We start from the raw sequence: 22,898 nt of genomic DNA, 5'->3' as shown, positions 1-22,898 counted from the left end.
AATAATAATAATAATAATAATAATAATAATAATAATAATAATAATAATAATAATAATAATGTTTGAGTGGAGCTTGGAGCAAAACGTAGCTTAATCCCACCATAACATTAATGTTTAAAGGTAATAAAAGATATGATTGTTGTTACTACTTCTGTTATTTTTAATCTTTTTTGCTGTACAAGGTCTTTGAGTGCCTTGAAAAGCATTTTATTAGTAAAATGAGATGTAATTATGATAAAATTATAGATTTAATAGATTTCAGGGGGGGTTTTATTTGTATTTTTCTATCTTTAAAATTATGCTAATTACAGCAATAGTTTTTGCCCCACAGAGCAGAAACCATTTCCACTATTTTTATTTGGATGATCTGGGAAAACCTGGTTGAGCTTTGATTAGCATTATTTTATCATTTTTAAAATAATGACAACGAAGCAGATTGCTGCACAAACATGCACTAAATTCATACAACAAGGTGTTTGATGGCATTTCTGTTTTGTTTTGTTTTTTTAAGACTTTTAAGAACATGGACAAAGAGCAACTAAACACCACTAGAGGAAAGGGTGGCTGGCTTATTCTTATCACTGCAACAAGTTAAAGGCTTAAGTTAAATTAAGAAATGTCCTATCTGGATATTTCTGTGTATATTGGAAATTCTTGAGGAACTCCCAAATTACTTATATCTGGTTAAAACATCAAATTGGCATTGATTGAACAACATTGTTTTTGTCCCTCAGCATGGGGTGTACAAATGTATTTTAGTCATATGACATTGGATGATCACCTAGCTCTTGAAATATCTAAATAAAGACTTTGTGTAGGGGTTCCTGTGAATCTCAGAGTACTAGCAGCAGATCTCCACAGCAGGCAGATGGCCTTGTCTCCAAACCCCGCCTACAGTCTTTTGTCCTCAGGGAATCTGTCTCTTGGCTGTTCACAGAAACACCTTTTTTATCCCCAATCATCAGTAGGGGGCGCAGTGAAGCCCATTTGAAAGTGAGGCCTAGTGTTCATTGCAACAAGCCTTTTCTATTATTGCAAGCTGCAGCGGGAGAGGCCAGATAGTTTCTGCTCAGATGTTCTCGTCTCTGTCAGTAAGCACAGCGGCACAGGGGAGGAGAATAAAACGCAATCAAGACCCCTGACCACCTCCACCCACACGTATACTGTTATACCTGTAACTACAGACACACTCAGCTGGATAAGGAAGGGTGGAAACAGGGGGGAGGATAAGTGAAAGAATCAACAGTGCAGTGTGGAGAGGTGCAGAGCAGAGCGGATGAAGACGGGAATGAGCTCAGAATTGCCTAGACTGGGCGTCTACAAGCCTACGGTGTGCCTCATAAGAAGATACCTGCCCTCAGGACTGAAACATTAAATCAACTTTGATCAGTTATGCTTAATTTGCTGTGTCTTGCAGCAAATTAAGTCATGTTGCACACAAACCTTAGTGTGTTTTTCTTGGATTTTATGTAGCAGAGCCACTGTGAACTGAAAGTAGACATTTTTCACAAATAAAAACGCAAAAAGTGTTTAAAATCCAGTGGAACCAAGTTGCTCTGAGACGTCGCTCGAAGTCCAACCGTGTGTTATTTACTATCAGTATAAATATACATGTTTCATGAAGACTTCAGAGGTTTGCTTTGCTTTGTTTCTCCAGAGCAGTACGTCATGGGTTGGTACAGTTTGGTAAGTTATTTTATCTATTTCATGTACAATCTCCTTCAGTTGTAGATCCATAGGACAACGGCACAGTCAGGGAGGAGTTACTGGGGTCACACAACACAGACCGTTGATTGGGGGACAGAAAAACACACTAGCAGGATGCAACATTAGGCCGGTAGGTTTAACCCTGCATCCCACTGAGAATCCAACTGGTGGTGTGCATTTGATTCTCAGCAGATTGTATTTGTTGACTGTGCAAAGTTTCACGTTTGCATCACCTTGTGAGCAATTATTGCCATATTTTACGCCAATCACTCAGACTACTATAAGTAAAGAGATACAGATTAGCTTTTGTTACAATCTGGTATAACACATTAAATGGTGACATTTATGTTTGAGTTGTACTTTGTCCCTTTTTAATTAAAGTTTATTATCAAACTGATCAATTTATGATCATATTTTTGTTTTAAAAAAAATGACAGTTCAAAGCCGAGTAGCAGAGGCCTAGTTACTCGGCTACACGGCTGCCATAATTTATTAGAGGAGGATCAAAAGGGGCGTCACCGTGATTGGGAAACCTGGTTACAGTGACCCAAGAGAAACCCCTGTAAGGCCAAAATATGCAAATATTCCTCCAAATTCTGTCATTATAAAGCTGAGCAGGAAGCTAATCTGTGAAGCTAATGACCATTAGTCTGTGTCCTGAATTTATGTTGCAAGAGCTTTCTTCATTTCAGGATTTCATGACAACAGGAAGAGTTTTTTTCCATTCAGTCTGATTCTAGGATGGATGGATGGATGGATGGATGGATGGATGGATGGATGGATGGATGGATGGATGAATGGATGGATGGATGGATGGAGGGATGAGTTGTGTAAAAATGTGGAGAGGAATGCAAAGGAAAACAGACGTTTTCCTCACGAGGAGCAGACTAACAGACAGGCGAGAAGAAGGAAGGAGACAGGTGGAGAGCTAAGGAGGTGGTGGGAAAGAGAGGATGGGCGGAACGCCGAGCTACAAGAGAGGATGAAGAGGAGGAGGAAGACTGGTGGATGAAAGGAGGGAGCTAAGAGGGTGGTGAGAGGGAGATATATAACAGTTGTTCATTAGTGAAGATATGTTAGGGACCGGAGAGACGGTGGACTAATGAGAAGGGAGACAAGGAGGAGAGGAGAGAAGGTGCAAAGGGTGAAAATGAGACTGAAGAGGGAGGAAGAGGAGCAGGGGAGGGGAGGGGTGGGGTAAGAGGTGGGTGGAGGAGAAGGGGTGGTGAGGTGGTGGAAGTGAGCGAGGCGAAACTGGCTGGGGGAGGGGAAGGGAAGAATTTGCACGTACGCACACCACACAAACACACACTGTTGAAACTGCAAGGAAAGAGGAAGAGGAGAACGCAGAAGAGTGAGATGATGAGGGCAGGAAAGACACAGGAAGAAGAGGAGGAAGATTTGGAGAAGGAGGTTGGGTAGGGACGTGAAAAGAGGTGAGGTTGTGAAGGCGAAGGAACAGATGAAAAAGGAGGAGGATGTGAGGAATTAGGGCATGGAGGAGAGGAGGAAGAGAGAAAGTTACAGAAGCAAAAAGACCGACGAAACTGGAAGGTGAATCAATCAAATGAAGGAGGAAGCAGGAGCACTGAGAAGGAGGAAGAGGAGGGAGGGGTGGAAAACAAGGAAGATCATGGAGGAGATGGTGATGAGCTGGGATGAGGAAGAGGAGGAGGAAGAGGAGGTGGAGGAGTCTGTAACAGTCTGCTGCATGTCAACAAGTAACCCTTGTGAGGGTCACAGCAGGTTGCTGCAACAGCTGTCCATAAAAACACTCTATATTCTGCTCTCACGCTCACACACACAAACACATACACAAACACATCTACCTGGGCGTGTTCAGGTGCACACACAGATCCAACAAAATGTCTGCAGACACGAGGCCGGGACTCGTCTCAAGCTTTTGACATTTTAAATGAAAAGAGTAATAAAATGGAGCAGTCTGAGTCTGTGCAACTGAGTCACAGCAAGTTCAAGCACAAAGTCATGCATGCTTCTGGGGACACTGTCTCTCTCTCTCTCTCTCTCTCTCTCTCTCTCTCTCACACACATGCACACACACACACACACACACGCACGCACGCACTCACAGCAGTATGGAGCCATGAACGTGCCAAGTGTGGAAATAAAGATGGCGGTGCGCTAAGGAACAGCATCTAACAAAGAAACCTTAAGCTTTAATAAATTAAACTGAATTGAACTGAACCCATTGCTAAAAGATTCTTTAAAATCATACAACTGTACAGAGCTCTGCAAAGGTATTCACATCCTACTAACATTTTGTCATATTACAACCCCTACCTTCATTATATTTTACTGAATTTTATGTGAAAGAACTCAAAAATAGTTACTACCCTTTTCTCTTTGTAAAACAATTCGCCCCTGGTCAGACTGGATGGAAAGAGTCCGTGAACATAAATTTTCAAGTGTTACCACAGATTTTCAGTTCGATTTAGATCTGGACTTTGACTAGGCCGTTCTAATAGATGAATATCCTTTGACACAAAGCTCTGGATGTATGTTTTTAACAGCTTTTCTTCCAGGATTGTGCCATATTTAGTTCCATACATCTTTCTATCAACTCTAAAAAGCTTCCCTATCCCTCCTGCATCTTCAAAACTCTAGCTTTACATAAAGTTTTGTGTTGACTTCTGTTCCTGAGTTTCTGTTTCCTAGATTTAGGTTAAATTGACATATTTTTGCAGTACTTGCTGATGGATTTACTTTCAACTGTCATCCTAAATAAGTAAGTATTCATGTCCTTGACTGACTTGAATAGAAGATGGAAAATACATAAAGCGAGAATACTCCTCACAAACACTTGTTTTATTTCTAAAAAATATGAAGAAACCAATTTTGTTTCTAAGGTGAATCTTTAATTTTCTGATTTCGGTGTAGAGTCATCCAGGAGGGTGTCATCGTAAGCAGCCATTTGTAAGCAAAAACAGTTGCCCTATGTCAGCTCATGCAAATAATTAGAAATTTATTCATAATCCAAGTTGTGATTTCTGATTTTACATTTCTATTTTTTACTGTTGAATGGACATACATCAAGTATAAACTAAGTTGTACAGTCTTATGACAGTTATAACATGCTAACAGCTCAATATCCAGACATGAGAGATGGTAAAATGTCCTGCATGTCACCATCAGTTGTTGGCAAGCACTGCTCATCCACAACATTTGCTTTTGTCACACCTCATTAAATCTCTGTCTGGCCATATGGTTGGAAAGCTCTTCTCTATACAGCCTCCTTTTCAACTCCTCTGAGATTTGGATTTGTAGTTCAGGTATGATTTTAGCTGTTGAGATGCTAATCAGCCGCTCACAGGTGTAAGACCACACCTTGTTGCCATTGTGATGCATCACAACAACTGTCCAAAAGTTTAAAAAGTAAGAAAAAGAATCCCTCCAGGTGCACAGCATCAAAACCACAGTGAATAGTTGTAGAACATGTGTTGCCTCAACCAAAAACAACAAAAAATGACTAAAGTCTACAAATCAGAACATACCAGAGATGCTCCAACATGGTGCATCCATTAGGAATGCAATTCTAGCACTAAAAAGAGCCATAAATCCAATTTCAACTGATTTTCTTTCATTGTTTTAAACACTGGCACTTCCTGGCCTCCATACAGTTGTACCCAGCACTCTCACCCTTTCTTCCAACAAGCATACACCAGTGCAAGTCTGGACAGCCTGCCTCTGCACAGAGATGCACAGCTGACGAATCACTCCGCCAGCACACTGGCAAGTAGACCCTAAATAATGGGAATTTGATGGATGGCAGATAGGACTTTAATTTAACTATTGCTTTGCTAAACTATAACTCATATGAGATGTCGCGTTGTTATATGCTGACTATGTAAAATGACTAGAGGGAAGTGGGTTGCTGTTTAAAAGCATATTCCTTTCAGTAATGTTTTTTTTTTAATAGATGAGTGAAACACTGTGCACCCTTATATTTATGATATGATTTACAATTGAGAGAAATCTCAACTTAATGGGAGGCTAAACTCAATAGTTTCAGAGGACTATTTTCAGTCAATCCCAACGGTTAACTGGGAGAGGCGGAGCGGATGTCCACCTCACTTTTATGCGGGTGTTGTCCGTCCCACGCTCACTCACGGCTGCTTCCATCTATCCCTGCACTTCTCTGCGCTCATCAATTAGGCACAAATTAAGCCGTTGTAGATGCTTTAACTGCCGTCCTTTCGCAACTTTGAAGAGGATTGCTTTCCGCGGACGGGGGACCCGGACAAGTTTTGTGTTTTGGAGTGCCGGGGGGGAAACGGAGAAGAAGGGAAACGCAGGTAAGAGTGTGTGACTGTAACCTCGACTTCCAACTACCCGACGTTACAAATGTAACGCGGGGGGGTGAGGGGGGGTACGAGCCGGCCCCACGAGCGAGCTAAGCGGCTAACGCTAGCATCCCGGCGAGCAAAGTGGGGAGGACTTCCAACTGCACTTTGTGAGGAGGGAGGGCGGTTCGTGTCGCCTAATTTTTAATATACATACATATATTTATATTTTTATCGTTCGGCTTGTGGTAATTACTCCGACCGTTGAAACAGTTTGTATTCTGAGCGTTAGGTTCTGAAACAGTTAGAGGGGAAAATAGAGCTGAAAAAGTGGAAGTTGTTAAGTTGTAGGAGAGAGCGACCTTCGCATGGGGGGGAAACAAAAGGACCTTAAAGTCTGACATACACTGATGATGACTGCTTTGGAAATCTGCTGAAGTGTTAATTTAAATATTGGACGCTACATAGACATACATTTATATGCGTAGTATGGAAATGGTTTAAAAATATTTTACACTTAGCTTGTAATTATTTAAAAAAATAAAACTGTCCATAGTCATGATGTGAACTTTGCCAGATGTATTCTTTAGTAGGATTTGAAGACCAATGAGCGCTTTATTAATCGGCCTTATTTGTAAGAATCTGAAGTTATGGATGGCACAAATAAAACATTATTTCTGCTCAAAAGTACTATTTTAAATATGTTTTGTTGTGTTTAGCTGTAATTCTTGTCTGGATATATAAAGATGCCGATTTAAAAGTTATTAAAGCACAATCTTATGTATGTATTTGTTAGATTTATGTATTTTAATGATAAATAGAGAGTACATGGTTTAGTTTTAGGTGTTTTGGCTTGTTTATATTGATCGAGGCTACCCATATTCGCTCATACTGCGTTGAAAAGTCCATAAAAGTAAAGTGAACCAGAGCGATATTAATGCTTGTTTTGCCCGCTTAATGGGTGTCAAAATCTTTATTTTAGCAGCAGTAGTTTATTTATGAGTGTTGGTGTGAGCGATTTCTGTCCGGTGAAGTTGGATGGGGCAGCTGCTGTTGTCTTTGGGAGGGAAAGGGGGGCTAAGGGAGCAGCGACAGACAAAAGACCTCCAGAGAGCCTCTTGCATTGTCTGCCTGTAGCTGCTGGTTTGCGTGATCGTAATCTCTCGGATTGGAAAACTCATCCGGCTGCAGATGTATAAACTGGCCAAATTAAACGTGTTGAATGAGAGATGTGGGGTTAATCTAGGGAGTCTTTGCGTCCTCCTGCTTTGTTCCGGTTGGGAAACTGAGGATGATGAAGTATCTGATGGGAGGATGAGGGCTGGGAAAGTTCAGGCGTTTAGGAGGCGACTGTGTATGATGACGGTTATAATCTGATATTATTAGTGAGAAGCCGGGTGGACTGTGTGGATCTGCGTCTTCTGAATAAATAGCTCTGATTTAAAGCTGCTCAAATCACATTTAAATGCTCTGATTAAAGAGGCTGATGCAATATTCCCTCACTCTCATCTCAGATGCTGTTGGTTTTATGTTTCTTTTGCCATAGATTTTATCGACTTGCTTTGCTTTTGGTGAGTTTAAGTTAAAATGTTGTAAAAATGTTTAATTTTAGAATATTTGGTCTAGAATGATGAGATGCAGAGATTTAACAACCATAAGAATATTTAAGTACTTCAAAACTTTTTAAATTGAACTTGAATTACCTTGTGATGGTCTGGCAACCATTAACCAGTGGAAATGGGATCCAGCTCCTTGTGACCCTGCAAGGACAAACGTGTATTAATGGATAGAAAGACGGATAAACTGGAGTAAAACTCACTTCATTGGTCCACAGTATATTAAGCCACGAAAAGGAAGTGGCAATCTAAAATATTTGTGATAATCTCAGGGTTTTCCCTGGTGGTCGGTGTGCTAGGGTGATCAGTGCTTTTAGTTAACAAATGTTTAAAGTTGACGGGAAGTTATATCACTAGGTTACTATGTTATTGGAATACATTATTAACAAAACTATAACAAGAACTATAAAGTCTTAAAAAAGGCAAACATAAAAAACCCCAATTAAAACACATATAAATGTTTTGCTCTTCAGCTGTTTCATCTTAATTTAAGTATCCAAAATGTTTTTGATAATTTTTCAAGCACAGCTGCTTGAAAAAATTTAACCATGCATACATTTTATTGGTAAATTTAACCAGTAAACTGATATTAACAGGAATTACTAAGCTACTGCTCTTGAATTTGCAAGAAACAAAATAACTTGAAATTTATTTATTTTTTGCTTCTTTTCTTGTCATTCTGATCTAGCCTGATGCAGTTGTTTATAAATGCTTAATTACTGCTTTGACTGATCAAATTTAGGCAAATTTATCAATTTTTTGGCTTGTGAAGAACAACTAACATGCACCTTCAGTTAGGGATGCATGACATATATCGACACCAGCATCATTATTGGTCAATGTTAGTCATTTTTAACTTATTTGTATTGGTCCAAGTAAGTAAAACTGGGCCAATATTGACGACCAGTGTTGATGTCGGCCAAGATAGGGAGACGCCTCTGATGCAGTGCAGGATTATGGGATGTTTTAACTGAAGCAGAAAAGAAATGTAGTCGCTGTGACTGTGTTTACGTATCAACAGGGTAGGGAAATAAATGTGATATTGGTAAATATCGGTTGTTGGCCATAACAGCAGTATGAATATTGGATTTTGGTATACGTTTTCATATTGGTGCACAAGTTCTCTTGTTTTTCCTATTTTGAAGAGTGACTGTATGCAAGTGAAACAGCTGTCCTGATTAAACTAAAAAAGTGAATTATACATCAGATTACAGAAACTGAAGTGTTTCTGTTGCGTCTATCTTTTTAGGAACTGCTTGGAGTGCAGCCTGGTGATTTTGCTGAGAATGAATTTTGGCTAAAGGCCAAATGATGCTCAAGGGGGTTGCTGTGTTATTTGGGTTTGCAACTCAATCTTAAAGGTTAATGCTCGTCATCATTTAGTTGAATACTAGAAGTCAGAGAAACAGTCGTGTGAACTAATCCCTTCATTTCCGTTAAGAGGTCTATGATGATTTGAGACACTTTAAGGAAAAGGAGTTTTGTGTTCCCTAAGGTATTCATACAAAAATGAGGTGGTAACAATAATTCTGGTTAACACAAATGAGCTTAGTTGGGAGATTAGGAATATTTTTAATGAGACTAGTGACTCTGACAGTGCTTCCTTCAAAAATTGCAATAATCTTAACCTTAACAGGAGTGTAAGGGGAGAATGTTTCACTTAAATGTTTCCACCTTAAGGTGAATGGCTGTTAGCAGAAATGTTTCATGTGAAGTCATCTGGAAGACCAGAAAATGTTCCAGGAAAAGCTGCTCATGACTCTGCTAGAGAGGCTACCCTGTGTAGTGGTGGCGCAGGTTTCCGTTGTGCAGCTCAAAATGACCTACATGCAAGAGTCATCACAACTCTAAACCTCACAGGTCCGCAGCTGATTATTCTGACAGAGCTGCTAGATTTTGCTTTTGAAATGTGCGGTTTATATTAAGCGTTCTGACACATTAATGCTCTGAGAGGAAAAATGAGTGCAGAATTTCATGATGTCCCACCCCGTTGTTAATCACCAGAGAAGATCGATAATGTTTCATGCTTGCGTTTGCAGTCAGTAAAGCGGCGAATATTTGTTGGGTCGACGGAAGAAAGAACGGATTTAATTAAATAAAAGCAAATTCTGGAAGTAATGTTTACAAACGCACATTCTAGCCTGCATTGGACAAGCTAAGGAGGCATAAAGCTGAAGAGTTTTTAATGGCTGTTAGTGCTCAACCTAAACGTGGTAAAATTAGTGACACAGAATGTGTCCCAAGCACATAGTACTGTTAAAGTCACCTTTTCCTAAAAAAAAAAAAAAAAAAATCATATTTTACAACAGATTAAGCCATAAAATCTCCATCTCCTAAGTGTTTTTATTTATACTTATGTAAAAAAAAAATTTGTAATAAATGTTAATTATTCTGACTTTTCTAATAATTAGTAAGTTCATCAACTCGTATCAGACTACAGCAGTGACAGAAGCTGTGTTAGTTCTTAAAAAATAATTTCATTTAATTTATTGTAATGTACATAACATTTATGAAAACAGAGATGCATTGAGGAGTAGAGATTAGGAATATCTCAATCACTACTTTTTGTCAGACAGAACCAATCTAAATCATTTAAGATCAGGAATCATGTTCTTGAAAACCTGGTAGCTTTTAAACTCAGTAAAATAATAGCGCATTGAGTTAGCATTACATGTTACCTAGCTTATTCACAAGTAACATCCTGGACACTCTAGTCTCACTGTAGCCCTCCATCAGACTGTAAAGATGGCTGTTTTGACTCCACAACTACAGTGTTGAATAAACGCTCGTTTTTCTTATCAGCATAAAAGAAAACTTTATATTTTTCTTTAATGCTAAGCTAATGCTAACACTCTGCTTTGATATGACTCCTTGATAGTTTGGCTTATTAGATATTTCAGTTTAGTTTCTTTAATCGAATCTGGCAAAATGTAATGGGCAGAAGTTCTTCTCCTGCTTTGATTTAAACATCATTTTAATTTTACTAAGTAGTTTTTCAGCTGCCCTCTGAGTTTCCTTGCACAAAGCAGGACTTACGATGTAAACAGATCATCTTTGTTAAGAGGAAGAACAATTTCTTTGTACAGTTCGTAATGCAATTATACAGACTAAGCAATAACATATCATGAGTTGAGTTCCGTCAGCAAGACGGATAATTTAAAGATGTTTTTGACACTTTTGTCACATTACAGTAACAAACTTCAATGGATTTTATTGGGATTTTATATGATGGACCAACACACAATAGTACATGATTATAAATAAAATCCAGTGTGAGGAACTGGATTTTACACCTAATTAGTAAATTGTCCACATCTGTAATTTAGTCTTAATATAAATCCAGCTGCTCTGTGAAGGCCATAGAGATTTGTAGAACATTAGTGAAAAAAACTGCATCATGTAGACAGCAGGGAGAAGTTTAAAGCGGTTGGGTTATAAAACAACATCCCAACCTTAATCCATCAGCTGAAAATGGAAAGAGACTAGCACAACTGCAGATGCAACAAAACATGGCCTCCCTTTATCAAAACGAAAAAGAATTTTCCTATACACCATCTTACCTGACAGGCCGAGCCAGGAGAGTGTAAATCAGAGACTCAGGTAAAGGGCCCATGGTTACTCTGGAGGAGCTGCAGAGACAGAACCTGTCAGCAGGACAATAGTCAGTCAGCACAGTCAAACGCAAAAAACTCTCATAAAACACATTGAAGTTTGTGTTCTTGGTGGGAGAAAATGTGGAAAAATGCCTGTCTGTTTTATGAGAGTGTTGCGATTTTCAAGGATTTCAAGTTCAAAAAGATGTCAACTCCTACATTTAACCCGACTTTGAGTCTTTGTTTTATTGCTGGGATAATCCCACCTAATCCATAAATGTCAGGCTTGGAGAACCGATCCACTCAGTGTGTGTGTGTGTGTGTGTGTGTGTGTGTGTGTGCGTGTGTGTGTGTGTGTTGCAGTCATGCCCTCAGTGATGGAGCGCTCTGGGGCCGGGGTCCTGTCCAGGAGCGTGTGTGTGTGTGTGTGTGCGTGTGTGTGTGTGTGTTGCAGTCATGCCCTCAGTGATGGAGCGCTCTGGGGCCGGGGTCCTGTCCAGGAGCAGAGCCAAAACCGTCACTAATGGCAGCAGCCAGCCCCACTCTGAGGAGGAGAGCAGCGATGAAGAGCATGCTCATGGTAGACACTTGTTGAACGGTTGTTCTTCTTCTCTGTCGTTGATTTAATGCATGTTCCCGGCCCAGATGACGCCAGCTGTTCTGGTGGAGTTTGTCGTACTGCTGCAGTGCTACAAAGCGTCCCCTCCCCCAGCATCTCCCCACACTCATGTCACCCACTGCCTGAATGGATCTTTCCTTCTGTTTTTCTCTTGCCACTCACTCTTTTGGTTTTAGTTTTTGTATCAGACACGTTTGTTTAATTTTATAACATTTCCTAGATTTTTTTTACAGCCAGTTTCCTCTTCTTCAGTCTATTTTAGTTTCCTCTTCTTCAGTCTATTTTACTCATGTGATGCATCTACTCTTGTTTCAATCCCCACCAGCTCCTCCGTTCCCATCTTCTGTCCCTGAGGAAAGCCTAATGTGTCTTCCTGCACCATCTATGTCCTCTGCTTGCTGTCCACTCTTCCGGTCTGCGCTGCTTCCTGTTAGTTCAGGCACAGCGCTAATTACTCAAAGCCAGCCTCTGCTGTTGTTCCATCTTAGATGTTGCAGAAGAGTAGGGCTGGGCGATGAATATATATATATATATATTTTTTCAGATTTTCAGAAAATCAGATTTTTCTTTTTTCCATCCTTGGATCTGTATTTCAGAGCGACGTCAGCATGCCAAAAGCCGCCATCTTGTTTGACCTGTGTCTTTTACAGTTTGTATTTATTTGGGCTTTAAATTCAGGTCTACAACAAAGTATTAGGACCAGGCTATGATTTTATTTTTTTTTTATAATTACCAGAATATTACAAGACTACAATTGTATGACAATAAAGTCCAAATAATAAGAGAAAAAAGTTTAAATTTTACTAGAATAAATCTGTAAAATTAGGAGAATGATGTATGAGAACAAAAAATTAAAAGAGGCAATGCTTAGCACCCTGTCAAGTTATGCATTGGTATCTGTTTAACATATAAATAAATATTTCATCTTTTAACACATAAGTATAAAATTATTATCAATTGAAACAATTGTGAAAATGACGCTTGAACTGAGCACATCAGATCCTGATAACTCTAGAGAAGCATTTTTTCTTATAATTTTAAGATGTTCTTTTGGTAAAATTGGAATTTTTATTCTGATAATATTAGAACTTTATACTCATAATTAAACATTTTCCGTAGCCTAACCCTAAATTAAAAAAAATAAAGCAAGAAAAAAACTCAGTTAAAATCTGATCTGGTATGAAAAAATCGGAGAGTTTATTTTTAAGTCATATCGCCCGGGCCTACTTGGTAGCATGGATGAAAATGCTTTCATAACAACAGAAACTATAGGTTATTTATATTTATGTTTCATGCTCTACGTCCCAGTTTGAACGTAGCTGAGCCTCATCATTGATTACTGTAAACTTCCTGTTGTCTCTCTAATACACAGACAGCATGATCAGGGTCGGAGGAGACTACCAGGCCCAGATCCCAGAGTTCAAACCAGGTAAGCCAGAGAGAGAAGGTGGTGGAGGGGATGGGGAAGGACTTTAATGTAACAATGATGTGATTTATTGTTTCAATCTGTTCCTGGACCATCAGGGACTGCAGATGAAAATGAGCCTCTATGGCCAAATCTGCCACGTCTGCATGAAGGACTGAAACATTTGGTTTCATTTACATTCTAAATAATAGAGAACACAAATGTCGATGAAATGAAGTGATGCATTATGCTGCAGAGAGGTTTTCATAAATCTGTAAATCTCTTGAAAAATATGGATTTTAGCAAAAGATGTTTCAGTGCAGAGGAAGAAAACACATGGAAAAATAATTAAGTGTTTTAAAACCGAATCCTCCTTCCCAACATCTGAGACATAGATCTGTGAAAATCCGTCCGTCCCTATGAGGAAAATTAAATTGTGATCTTTTGGATGAACTACTAAAAAGATAAACTGAAGAGAAAGACTGATCAAACTTTTTGTATCTGGATTGATTCATTAAAAAACCAGTATGATTTTGTAAACGATTTGGTGGATGTAGCATGTGTCTCTGATGGTTAGCATCTCATCATAACCATTTGGCTCTGTCATTTACATTTTGAGGAGTAACAAACACTTCATAACAATTCCTCAAATTGTTTTGTTTTCTGACATCACCTTCACTTATCAAAGAAAGAAATCAGATTCAACCATAAAGTTTTTTTTTAAAGGTTGTTTATTGTTTCAATAATTGTCTGTAATAAATAAAACATGAATTCTAGCCTGAAGTTGAAGTGAAGAGTGCAGGTTTGCTTTGAGTTTATGAGGAAAATGGAAACATATTAAGTTGTTTCTGTTCTGACCACCAGACAGTCCAGCCCGCTACAATGAGAAGGACCAGAGGAGCATGCTGGTCTGGTGTCCCAACACTCAGCTCTCAGATAACATGTGTAAGCTGCTTCCATCTGCACAGAGTTGATGAAATAAACCCAAACCTCTAGTTTAAAAGTTTAACTTTCTATGGAAGCGTTTTTTGTTTCTTTCTGATTATTTGATTTAATTGCAGTGGATGAGTACATCCTAATGGCTAAAGAAAAACATGGATACAACATGGAGCAGGTATGATGTATGCCAGAATGTTACTGACAATAAAAATCATAATACTCATCTGGTGACCTTTCTCTGTTCCTGGTTTCCGGCTCTCGGTTCCCATCAGGCTTTGGGGATGTTGTTATGGCACAAACACGACGTGGAGCGCTCGCTGGCCGACCTGGCCAACTTCACGCCGTTCCCAGACGAGTGGACGGTAGAGGACAAAGTTCTGTTTGAGCAGGCCTTCAGCTTCCACGGCAAGAGCTTCCACCGCATCCAGCAGATGGTGCGACAAGTCAACAAACACACAACAGAGGGTCTACAGACGCGACAGAGGCATCGCCTGAAACCTTTCTCCTTTTTGTCACATTACGAAATACAATAATTTCCCAATTATTGTATTGGGAAATTATTGTATTTCCCAATACAATAATGTATTGGGAAATACATTATTTCCCAAGGAAATAATGTATTTCCTTGGGATTTTATGTGAAATAGAAGCAAAATGATTAATGATTTTCACCATTTTCCACAAAAAAAAACCTTGACGGGGCAGTATTATGTATTTTCCAGCCACATAGTTTAATTTTGTAGCTCGGTAAAATAACTGTTACCAATTGTTTCAAACATTTCCACATATATCAAACATAAAAGAAATTTGACGCCTTGAAATTGGCCTCTGTCTCTTTAAGAAACTCCTGCTCTTTCTGACTCTCCGTCTTCAACACAAAATCACAGCAGTGCTCCTCCATGATGCCGTTTGCATCCGTTCCTAGCGATAAGTAGTTCATGTTATAAGCTTTAAACGTTTCTCAAAGCTCCGTTCTGTCCATCATAATGCAAGTTAATTTTGTGAAGAACAATTTAGACTGGAAGTGGAAAATATTTTAAATGTCCAAAATAAAACGATAAATACAATGGAAATAAAAACACAACTGAAACCAGAAATAAAATCGATTATGAAGTCTCTGTAAGCAAAGTTTTCCTTCAGAAATATTAATTATCAGAATGGAAACTATCGAGCTCATTTTAATTTATCATGCAATTAATTGATTTATTTCAAAGTGTACATCGGTAAATGTTGTCATAATAGCGGTAATCGTTATCGGAACAAATGTTCATATCGGTGCATCCCTAATTTAGGTTTGTTGTTGTAGTGTGACAAAGTCTGGAAAAAGTTTAAAGTGTAGTGGAAACTTTTCTAAGCTGCTAACATTTGTTTGTTCTGTAGCTTCCAGACAAGCTGATCTCCAGCTTAGTGAAGTATTACTACAGCTGGAAGAAGACCAGAACCAGAACCTCCGTCATGGATCGACAGGCCCGGAGGCTCATCAACAAGAGAGAGAAAGATGACAGGTGAGAACGCTTCTGTTGATAAATGCAGGCGAAAGGAGAGGGGGACGATCCCAGACGAGATGTGGCATTTACAGAACTTCTTTGTTAAATAATACCGGACGGGTTCGTCGTCCTGGGAAACAATTCTCATGAATATAAATGAGGCAGACTCGTCATTTCTGCCCCTTCCAGCTGACATGTGGAGAGTGTAAGACGTCATTTGTAGATTTAATTAGGAAGCTGGATGGAGACAGAGCTTCAATCCAGACCAATTCTTGTCTAATCTATTTTTTGTCTTCTTTTTTTTTCATGCAGTAACGATGAGATCGAGGAAGGAGAGCCGGGTGAAGACAGCGACTTCGAGGTTGACGCCAAAAAAGAGGTGAGCGCCACAGATCTAAACTTTGAGTCCTTCACTTTCTACCTGACGCGGTGAAAAACGACAAAATGGTGGCGCCTCCTCTCTGCTCTCAGGCCGTAAAGCAGAACAGCAGCGGCGGCAGCAACGCTGAGAAAGCTCCGCCCAGCCGGTCCGGCCCGGTGAAGAAGGAGAGCATCGGGGCTCAGTACAGACACCACCCACTCAGAGCTCGCCGCAGACCGCCCAAAGGCATGCACCTGGACCAGACCGACATCACGGCTCTGTCCACCTCCCACGATGCCGGGGTTCTGTCCGTACGTCAGCTGGACACACACCTGGTGTCGCTCAAGAGACAGGTGGGTTCAGATGTTGGTGTCCTCAGAGTGCTGCTGTTTTTGAAATTTACATTGAGAAATGTAAAAAAATAAGGGTGCACCGATTTTCTTAATTTTGGGAGGTTGGTGATCGGCCGATACATGCGAAGTCAATATCACCTGATCTTATCTGCTTCAGCAAAGGTCTACAAATCAGCCACTGTCCTCCTCTGTTTGACTGATAGACCCACCAGGTCATGTCTGCACATTTCCAGTTAACCAGTCACTCCACCATTGCCACAGTGGTAGCTATATTCAGACAAAAAAATCAGTATCAGCCAAAACCAGCTGTTTAAAGATTGTTAGGTAGAATTTTATGCTCTTTTTACTCCTGTCTAGAAATATTCTGCATTCCTGCTGTGCCGGCCATCTTACATTAGCAATTAGCACTGTTAGCTTTATTTAAATTGGAGTCTCCATGGCTACTTTCACACAAGGCAAAGCCGACTTTTTCACGTTTAACAATATACAGATTGTATAAAAAAACAAAAAAAAAGGCTTTTGTTGAGCAGGTAAAACTAAATAAACTAAAAGCTCATCTTTGCATTTTTAATTTAATGGATTGTGTAAACTGCCACTAGTTTAAATTTGCCCGTTTTATTTCCCAGGCTAAAAGGTTTGGACAGCGCTGCCTTACACCTGGTAGTGCTGTGATTTTAAATAAACCAAACCTCATAGTCTTGTTTAATTTTTCCTCAGGTTCAGTCGATCAAACAGACCAACAGCAGCTTGAAACAGAGCCTGACTGAAGGCGTGGACGTTTTCAGACCAGCAGAGGTAAAACTCCATCTGTCTCCTAAACGCTTTCTCCTTCACGTTCTCTGTTAATTCATCTGCTTCCACGGTTTATTTTCCATCATGTAGGATGGATTAGTCTTGATCTGTTTGCTTCCTGCCACCTCGCTCAGTGACTCTGAAATGTCTCCTCCCTTCTTCTTCTTCTCCTCAGCCTGCCCCGAAGATGAACTCTCGTTGGACCACAGAGGAGCAGCTGCTGGCCGTGCAGGGTGAGTAACAGCCAGAGCGTCGTCTCCCTCTCCCACAGAGTCTGCTGTCTGTCCTCGCAGCCAGACAACACATTCATATTCTCCACACAGGAGCCGTCTGTGCTGCTGCGGCTCACAGCTTCTCTCAGGCTTGGAGTTGGTCCGACAGAGCCAGCCAGAAGTTTACATACACTCGTATCAGTGTTTGACATTTAATGATTTATGATTGGGATGATGCGGGGGAAAAAACAACTTTGCTGATATCTGGATGCACTGATTAGAGTTTTATTGGGGATGTTATCTAATTCTTACAGGATTCAAATTATACTCATTTATAAACACATTTCCACTATCATAATATAAGCTTTTCACATCAGTCGATATCAATAATTATTGATCTGATTTTTAATTAGCCGAAATGCTGTCAAATTGGTGACGTGACCTTTCCGTTTTTATCCACACTTTGTGCCGTTGTTTATTTTTAAGCAGTTATGAGGCACAGAGGTGAAATATGAAACTACTGCGGTTTGAATACATATGTGAACGCAAACAAACCTAAGACTACTCCGAAAGCAGGAAGTGGACTATAGTGTAGTGCATTCTGGGTAAATGCAACCAAAACAAACACGGTAGTCTAGCACTAGCGGGAGAAGTGGCTTGTGGTCTTTTTGCTAAAGAGAACTTCCTTGGGCTCATGTCGTCCTCTGAGGTTTTTGTGTCGTTTCCGTCAGTGTTTCTTGGTGCAGCGCCCCCACAAGCAGCAGTGGGAACAGGTTTTTCAATTAATTTGGTTTGTTTGATTGAGCAGAATGAAAGTGAACCGCACCAGCTGAAAATATAACAAATGCTGCAACTTTGGTCGAACCAAATTTATCTGACTAATCTGGTGTGAAAACATCCTAAGATTACTCCACTGTTCATTCTTCTCCATCTTACTTTGCATATGGCCACATTTAAGCCTGTCTTAGTGAACATTTTCTGTTTATTGACACAATAGTAGATAGACAGTAAACTTCTGACATGTTAACAGAGGAAACTCATGAAGCCTTCAGGTTCTGCATAAAGGTTGAGGCTCGCTCCCTCCCAGCAGCTGCAGACTTGCTGTCCTCCATTTCCCAACCACAGGAACGTCTGAAGCAGCTGTGCTCACATCGAGGTTAACTGTAGATGGAAACGAAGCCCCTCATTCATCCGTTAACCTGACGTCTCCTTTTCAGCCATCCGTCGCTACGGTAAAGACTTCACAGCCATCGCCGAGGTGATTGGCACCAAGACGCCTCCTCAGGTGAGCTCGTTCTTCGTCAGCTACCGGCGGCGCTTCAACCTGGACGAGGTGCTGAGGGAGTGGGCCGCCGAGCAGGTGGCCACCAGCCGAGACCAGAAAGACGCCCGCAGGAGCAGCGAGGAGCTGGCGGCCGACGGAGGAGGCGGCGAGGAGGAGGAGGTGAGGCTGTGGGCTTTATCACAGCTGGTCAGGATGAGCGGGCAAGCTCTGGTAAAACAGAACATCCGATTGGTTATGAAAGACTTCACTAATGGAAAACATTTCTACTTTCAGTCGGATGATTTCTAATCACTAGTTTGAGAACGTTTAAATCTCACAGAACTATAAAAACAGCAAAACACTTTATTTCCACTTAAGGGATAAACTGAAAATTGAACTGTGGTGATAAAAGTTTTACAGTAAAATGAAATGATTTCTTTCAAACAGCCCAGAGTTAAAGAACGGTTTGTATCTGAATATTTATAGATACGATAAAATCCTACAGGTTTACTATGGTTTGATGACCGGTTTTCTTTTTGAACGACGTGCAACATGCCTCAAGATGTTTTGTTTTAGCTGGATCTTTTACCTCAGGGGTAAGCTAATTAGAGTTGATGGGAAGGTTGGATGCAATTCAACACTAGAAAACACAATCTGTTGGAGGCTGCACCAGACTTGGACAGTGGTGGAGGAAAGAAAATGTTGAAATGTATTTTAAGTAACATATATTAGCATATGAAGCCAACAGTCAGACGCAATTGATATGCACGCCCAGTATAATGCATCAACTATAAACCTAGCTTAATCCTTCACTGGGGTATAACCAACAAAGAAGGAAGTATAAAACACTGAGGTAAACCCCGAGAGCTAATGTGAGCATCGTCACCAGTAGTCAGAGCAGAGGAGACCCACGCCACGCTGTCCAAATCAAACATTAGTAAAACTGAGTGACGCTGTGTTCGTTATTCCAACTCCTGATTTGCCACCAGGGGGCGTGTGTCAGCGTGAGATGAGAACGTGACTGTGTGAAGAAAAGCCATCATTATAAACCTCCAGGAAATTCAACTGCAGTATTCGCTGGTCAACCAAAGAGGGCAGCACTGAGACGGTTTTAGGCAGAATATTGCAGCATTAAACAAATTTACATGAAAATGTCAATTTGCACAGAAAAACCTGCCCAAACAGGTTATGTAGGGTTCTAAATAACCTGTTTGAACCTGTGTGTTAGTTTAACTTTTGGGGATTGGGAAACTTTTACTCTTTACTCTGAGAAACAGAAACCAAACAAACAGTTTGTGTTTCTCTCATGGATGAAAGATTAAAAACTCCAGAGATTAAGCTTTTCCACCTGAACCAAACCGTCTTCTTCTTCTTCTTCTTCCTCAGGTGAAGATGGAGGACTCCCCTCCAGACCCCTGCAGCTCCTCCTCTCCTCCCTCCGTTGCCCCCTCCTCTCTCTCCCAGCCCCCACCTCTTCTGCGCCCGGCCCCGCCCTCCGCCCCTCCGAGCCTCCTCCGCCAGCCGCCGCCTCTCCAGACGCGGCCGCTCCAGAACCGAGCGCCGCACAACCACCCCCCTCCTCCGCTCATCCGACCTGCCGTCACCTCCTCCTCCTCCAGTCTCAGGGGTTCTCCGCCCAGCTCCTCGTCCGCTGCATGCCAGATGCCTCCGTCGCTGGTCGGCCTCAAAGTGGAGCAGCCCAACTCGCACTGATGCTAGCTTCTTCGTCAAATGATGGCGCTCAGGTGAACAGCTACCTCCAAACCGCGGCTACACCGACCAACCGACACGAAACACGAAACCCACCAAACTGGAAGAGAATCACGAACATCTGGAAAACGGGAGGAGTCCTCCACATCTGAGCCAAACCTGCGTTTTAAGACGGGTCATGTGAAGAAATCGCTTTTATTTCTGAGCTTTACTTTAACTTTTTAGACCCTTAGAGCTGCAGTGTGTAACTTTTATTAAAAAAATGTTTTTTACATATTTATTGAAACTGTCACCATGTTGTGACAGTTTAAGAGGCAGATAATCTGTGGAAAGATCAATCTCCCAGTGCTACTATCGCTGTCTGAAATGCAACGCTCCCAACCAAACACAGCCAATCAGAGGCAGGAGGCGGGTCTTAGCGCTGTCAGTCAACATCATGAACTCACTGCTAAACATTTTAATCACAGAAAAAAAACAGTAAAACCATTTATGTGCTGATGTTGGTGGCCATGTTAACTTGCCTTAGCTTTCATGACAGGCTATGCTAGCTGCTAGCAGAGAGGAAGGGGAGACAGTGAGGGTAGGATAAGCAAACAGAGCGTGATTGACAGCACTAAGACCCGCCTCCTGCCTCTGATTGGTTGTTTTTAGTTAGCACTGGGAGAAGATTGTTTTTTTCCCCCCCACAGATTATCTGTCATACTATGCTGTTATGACATAGCAACAGTTTCAACAAATATGTAAAAAATATTCTATAAAGATTACATAATGCAGCTTTAAAGATGAGGAAAAAACGGAACAGAAGCGTAGAGAAGCTGAGTATGTTGTTGTGGATTTAGGTAGTTGAATCTGTTGCTTCCAGTTTAAATTAAAAAGACATGAAGAAGAGCCGCAGCTCTTCACTATAACTGGAGCCATATTTAAGGTTGAGTCCTAGTTAGACTGTTAGTGACTGTAAGTAGTGTAGATTGTGCATACTGATGATGACTGAGCACAAAGGAGGCAATGAGACGACGAGAACTTTAATCTGCTTACCTCTGGCACCTCAGAGTCCCAATTAATCCATTAAAGTCACATTTTCCATCACTGGTTTGATTATCACTCATCAGATGACGGGAAAGTATCACTTTGAAGACAAAATAAAAACTAAAAATCATACTTGGCTGGTTGGAACCAGAAAAGGGTTGATCTGCTACTCTTCAGTGTGGAAGTTGCTACCGTCGGAAGACGAGTCAGTGAGGCGTTTTAAATGAAGAGACAGACACTAAACTTCAACACAGCGAGGGTTTGTTCAGAGAGAGCGATACGTCCAGCGGAGAACATGAAGGCAGAGAAGAGTGAATAAACATTTCTACAGGAAGGTTTTGAAGCTGCACTTTTATAAACAATGTTTTTCACATGTTAAAACTGTCACTTGTTTTAATAACATGATAGCAGAATACTGTCACCTTGCTAAAAAGTAATGACCCAACTTTTTTTTTTCTTTTACAAAAATCTGGTGGCAAAAAATTACTGGTAATTTATTAGGAAGGTGACTACGTGAGACAGATGATCTTAAATAATTGAGCTCCCTGTGGTTCTACTGCCATCTGCAGGAAGACGCTGCTCCCTGTCAAAAACAACCAATCAGAGCCAGGAGAAGGGTCTTAGCGCTGTCAATCATACATATGTATATGCTGCTCAAATCCTCCACCTTTCTATGTTACAGCTAGTTCTAAATGCTAAAGCTAGCTAGCCTGGCTATCAAATTCAAAAATACTTTTATTTAAACAGTTGTAGCAGCCCATATACGAGGTTGATTGACAGCGCTATGACCCTCCTCCTTATTCTGATTGGTTGTTTCTGACCTAGAGAGTTGCATTTCTGCAGATGGCAATGGAGGAACTTCCATCTTCTTTTTTTTCCAAGATGATCCGTCTCATATTTTACTATGACAGTTTTAACCAATATGTAAAAATCATATTGTTTCTAAAAGTTGCATACTGCAGCTTTACTCTTATAGAAATCTAATCACTAAGTTCTGATTGGTGCATCAGAATGACTTCCTGCCTGTTTGATCCAATCAGGAGAGAGGATGTGTTGGCGTCCTCCTGGAGGAACTTCCTGCTGAAATCCCAAACATTTGATAACTTAAACCAGTCCATCATGAGGAAACGCTGCAGTTTGTTTGTTTACATCAATATTTTCTTTAATGTTGCCTAAAGTGTTGCGACACGTTTACCTGAAGCGTCCTCTTCCTCTTCACTTGGACATGATTCCCAACTGGAAACAGAAGCAGTCCCGCATTTGGTTTGGCTTCAAACAAGGACTGCCTTTTCATTTGTTTTGGTTCCTGCTTGTTTGTACCTTATGTGAGAAGTTGTTTACACTATGGAGAGAAAAAAAAACACACTTTTGTTTTTCTGTTCAACATTTTAGAATAAAAACCAAAATGATCAAACGGTTTTAGCTCCTGTCATGTTTTAAAGAAGAGATCGATCGTGGACGCAAAGGAAGGCTAGACAGAACAGAGGTAGGTAGCATTCAAGAACAATAGTTGT

General features: G+C 40.6%; 1 protein-coding gene across 1 annotated transcript; it reads left to right on the top strand.

The window, feature by feature from the left end:
• Positions 1-5,796: 5,796 nt before the first annotated feature.
• rcor2 (REST corepressor 2) lies at positions 5,797-21,905 on the top strand. Its single transcript, XM_007574596.2, has 13 exons — positions 5,797-6,020; positions 11,672-11,797; positions 13,209-13,265; positions 14,106-14,186; positions 14,303-14,355; positions 14,453-14,614; positions 15,560-15,684; positions 15,979-16,045; positions 16,138-16,380; positions 17,098-17,175; positions 17,348-17,405; positions 18,602-18,828; positions 20,035-21,905. Exons 1-13 carry the CDS (start codon positions 5,804-5,806, stop codon positions 20,359-20,361), a joined length of 1,821 nt encoding a protein of 606 aa, XP_007574658.2. The 5' UTR covers positions 5,797-5,803; the 3' UTR covers positions 20,362-21,905.
• Positions 21,906-22,898: the final 993 nt, after the last annotated feature.

Source organism: Poecilia formosa, unplaced genomic scaffold (genome assembly GCF_000485575.1).
Source record: "Poecilia formosa unplaced genomic scaffold, Poecilia_formosa-5.1.2 Scaffold357, whole genome shotgun sequence".
NCBI lineage: Eukaryota > Metazoa > Chordata > Actinopteri > Cyprinodontiformes > Poeciliidae > Poecilia > Poecilia formosa.
This window is presented reverse-complemented; position numbering and strand designations above follow the sequence as displayed.

Excerpts from the sequence above, each read along its gene's own strand:
- rcor2 (XM_007574596.2), top strand. The coding sequence starts at position 5,804 with ATGCGGGTGTTGTCCGTCCCACGCTCACTCACGGCTGCTTCCATCTAT. Across the intron at positions 11,798-13,208 it reads CGATGAAGAGCATGCTCATG|ACAGCATGATCAGGGTCGGA; the intron begins GTAGACACTTGT and ends TCTAATACACAG. Across the intron at positions 14,615-15,559 it reads TCCACCGCATCCAGCAGATG|CTTCCAGACAAGCTGATCTC; the intron begins GTGCGACAAGTC and ends TTTGTTCTGTAG.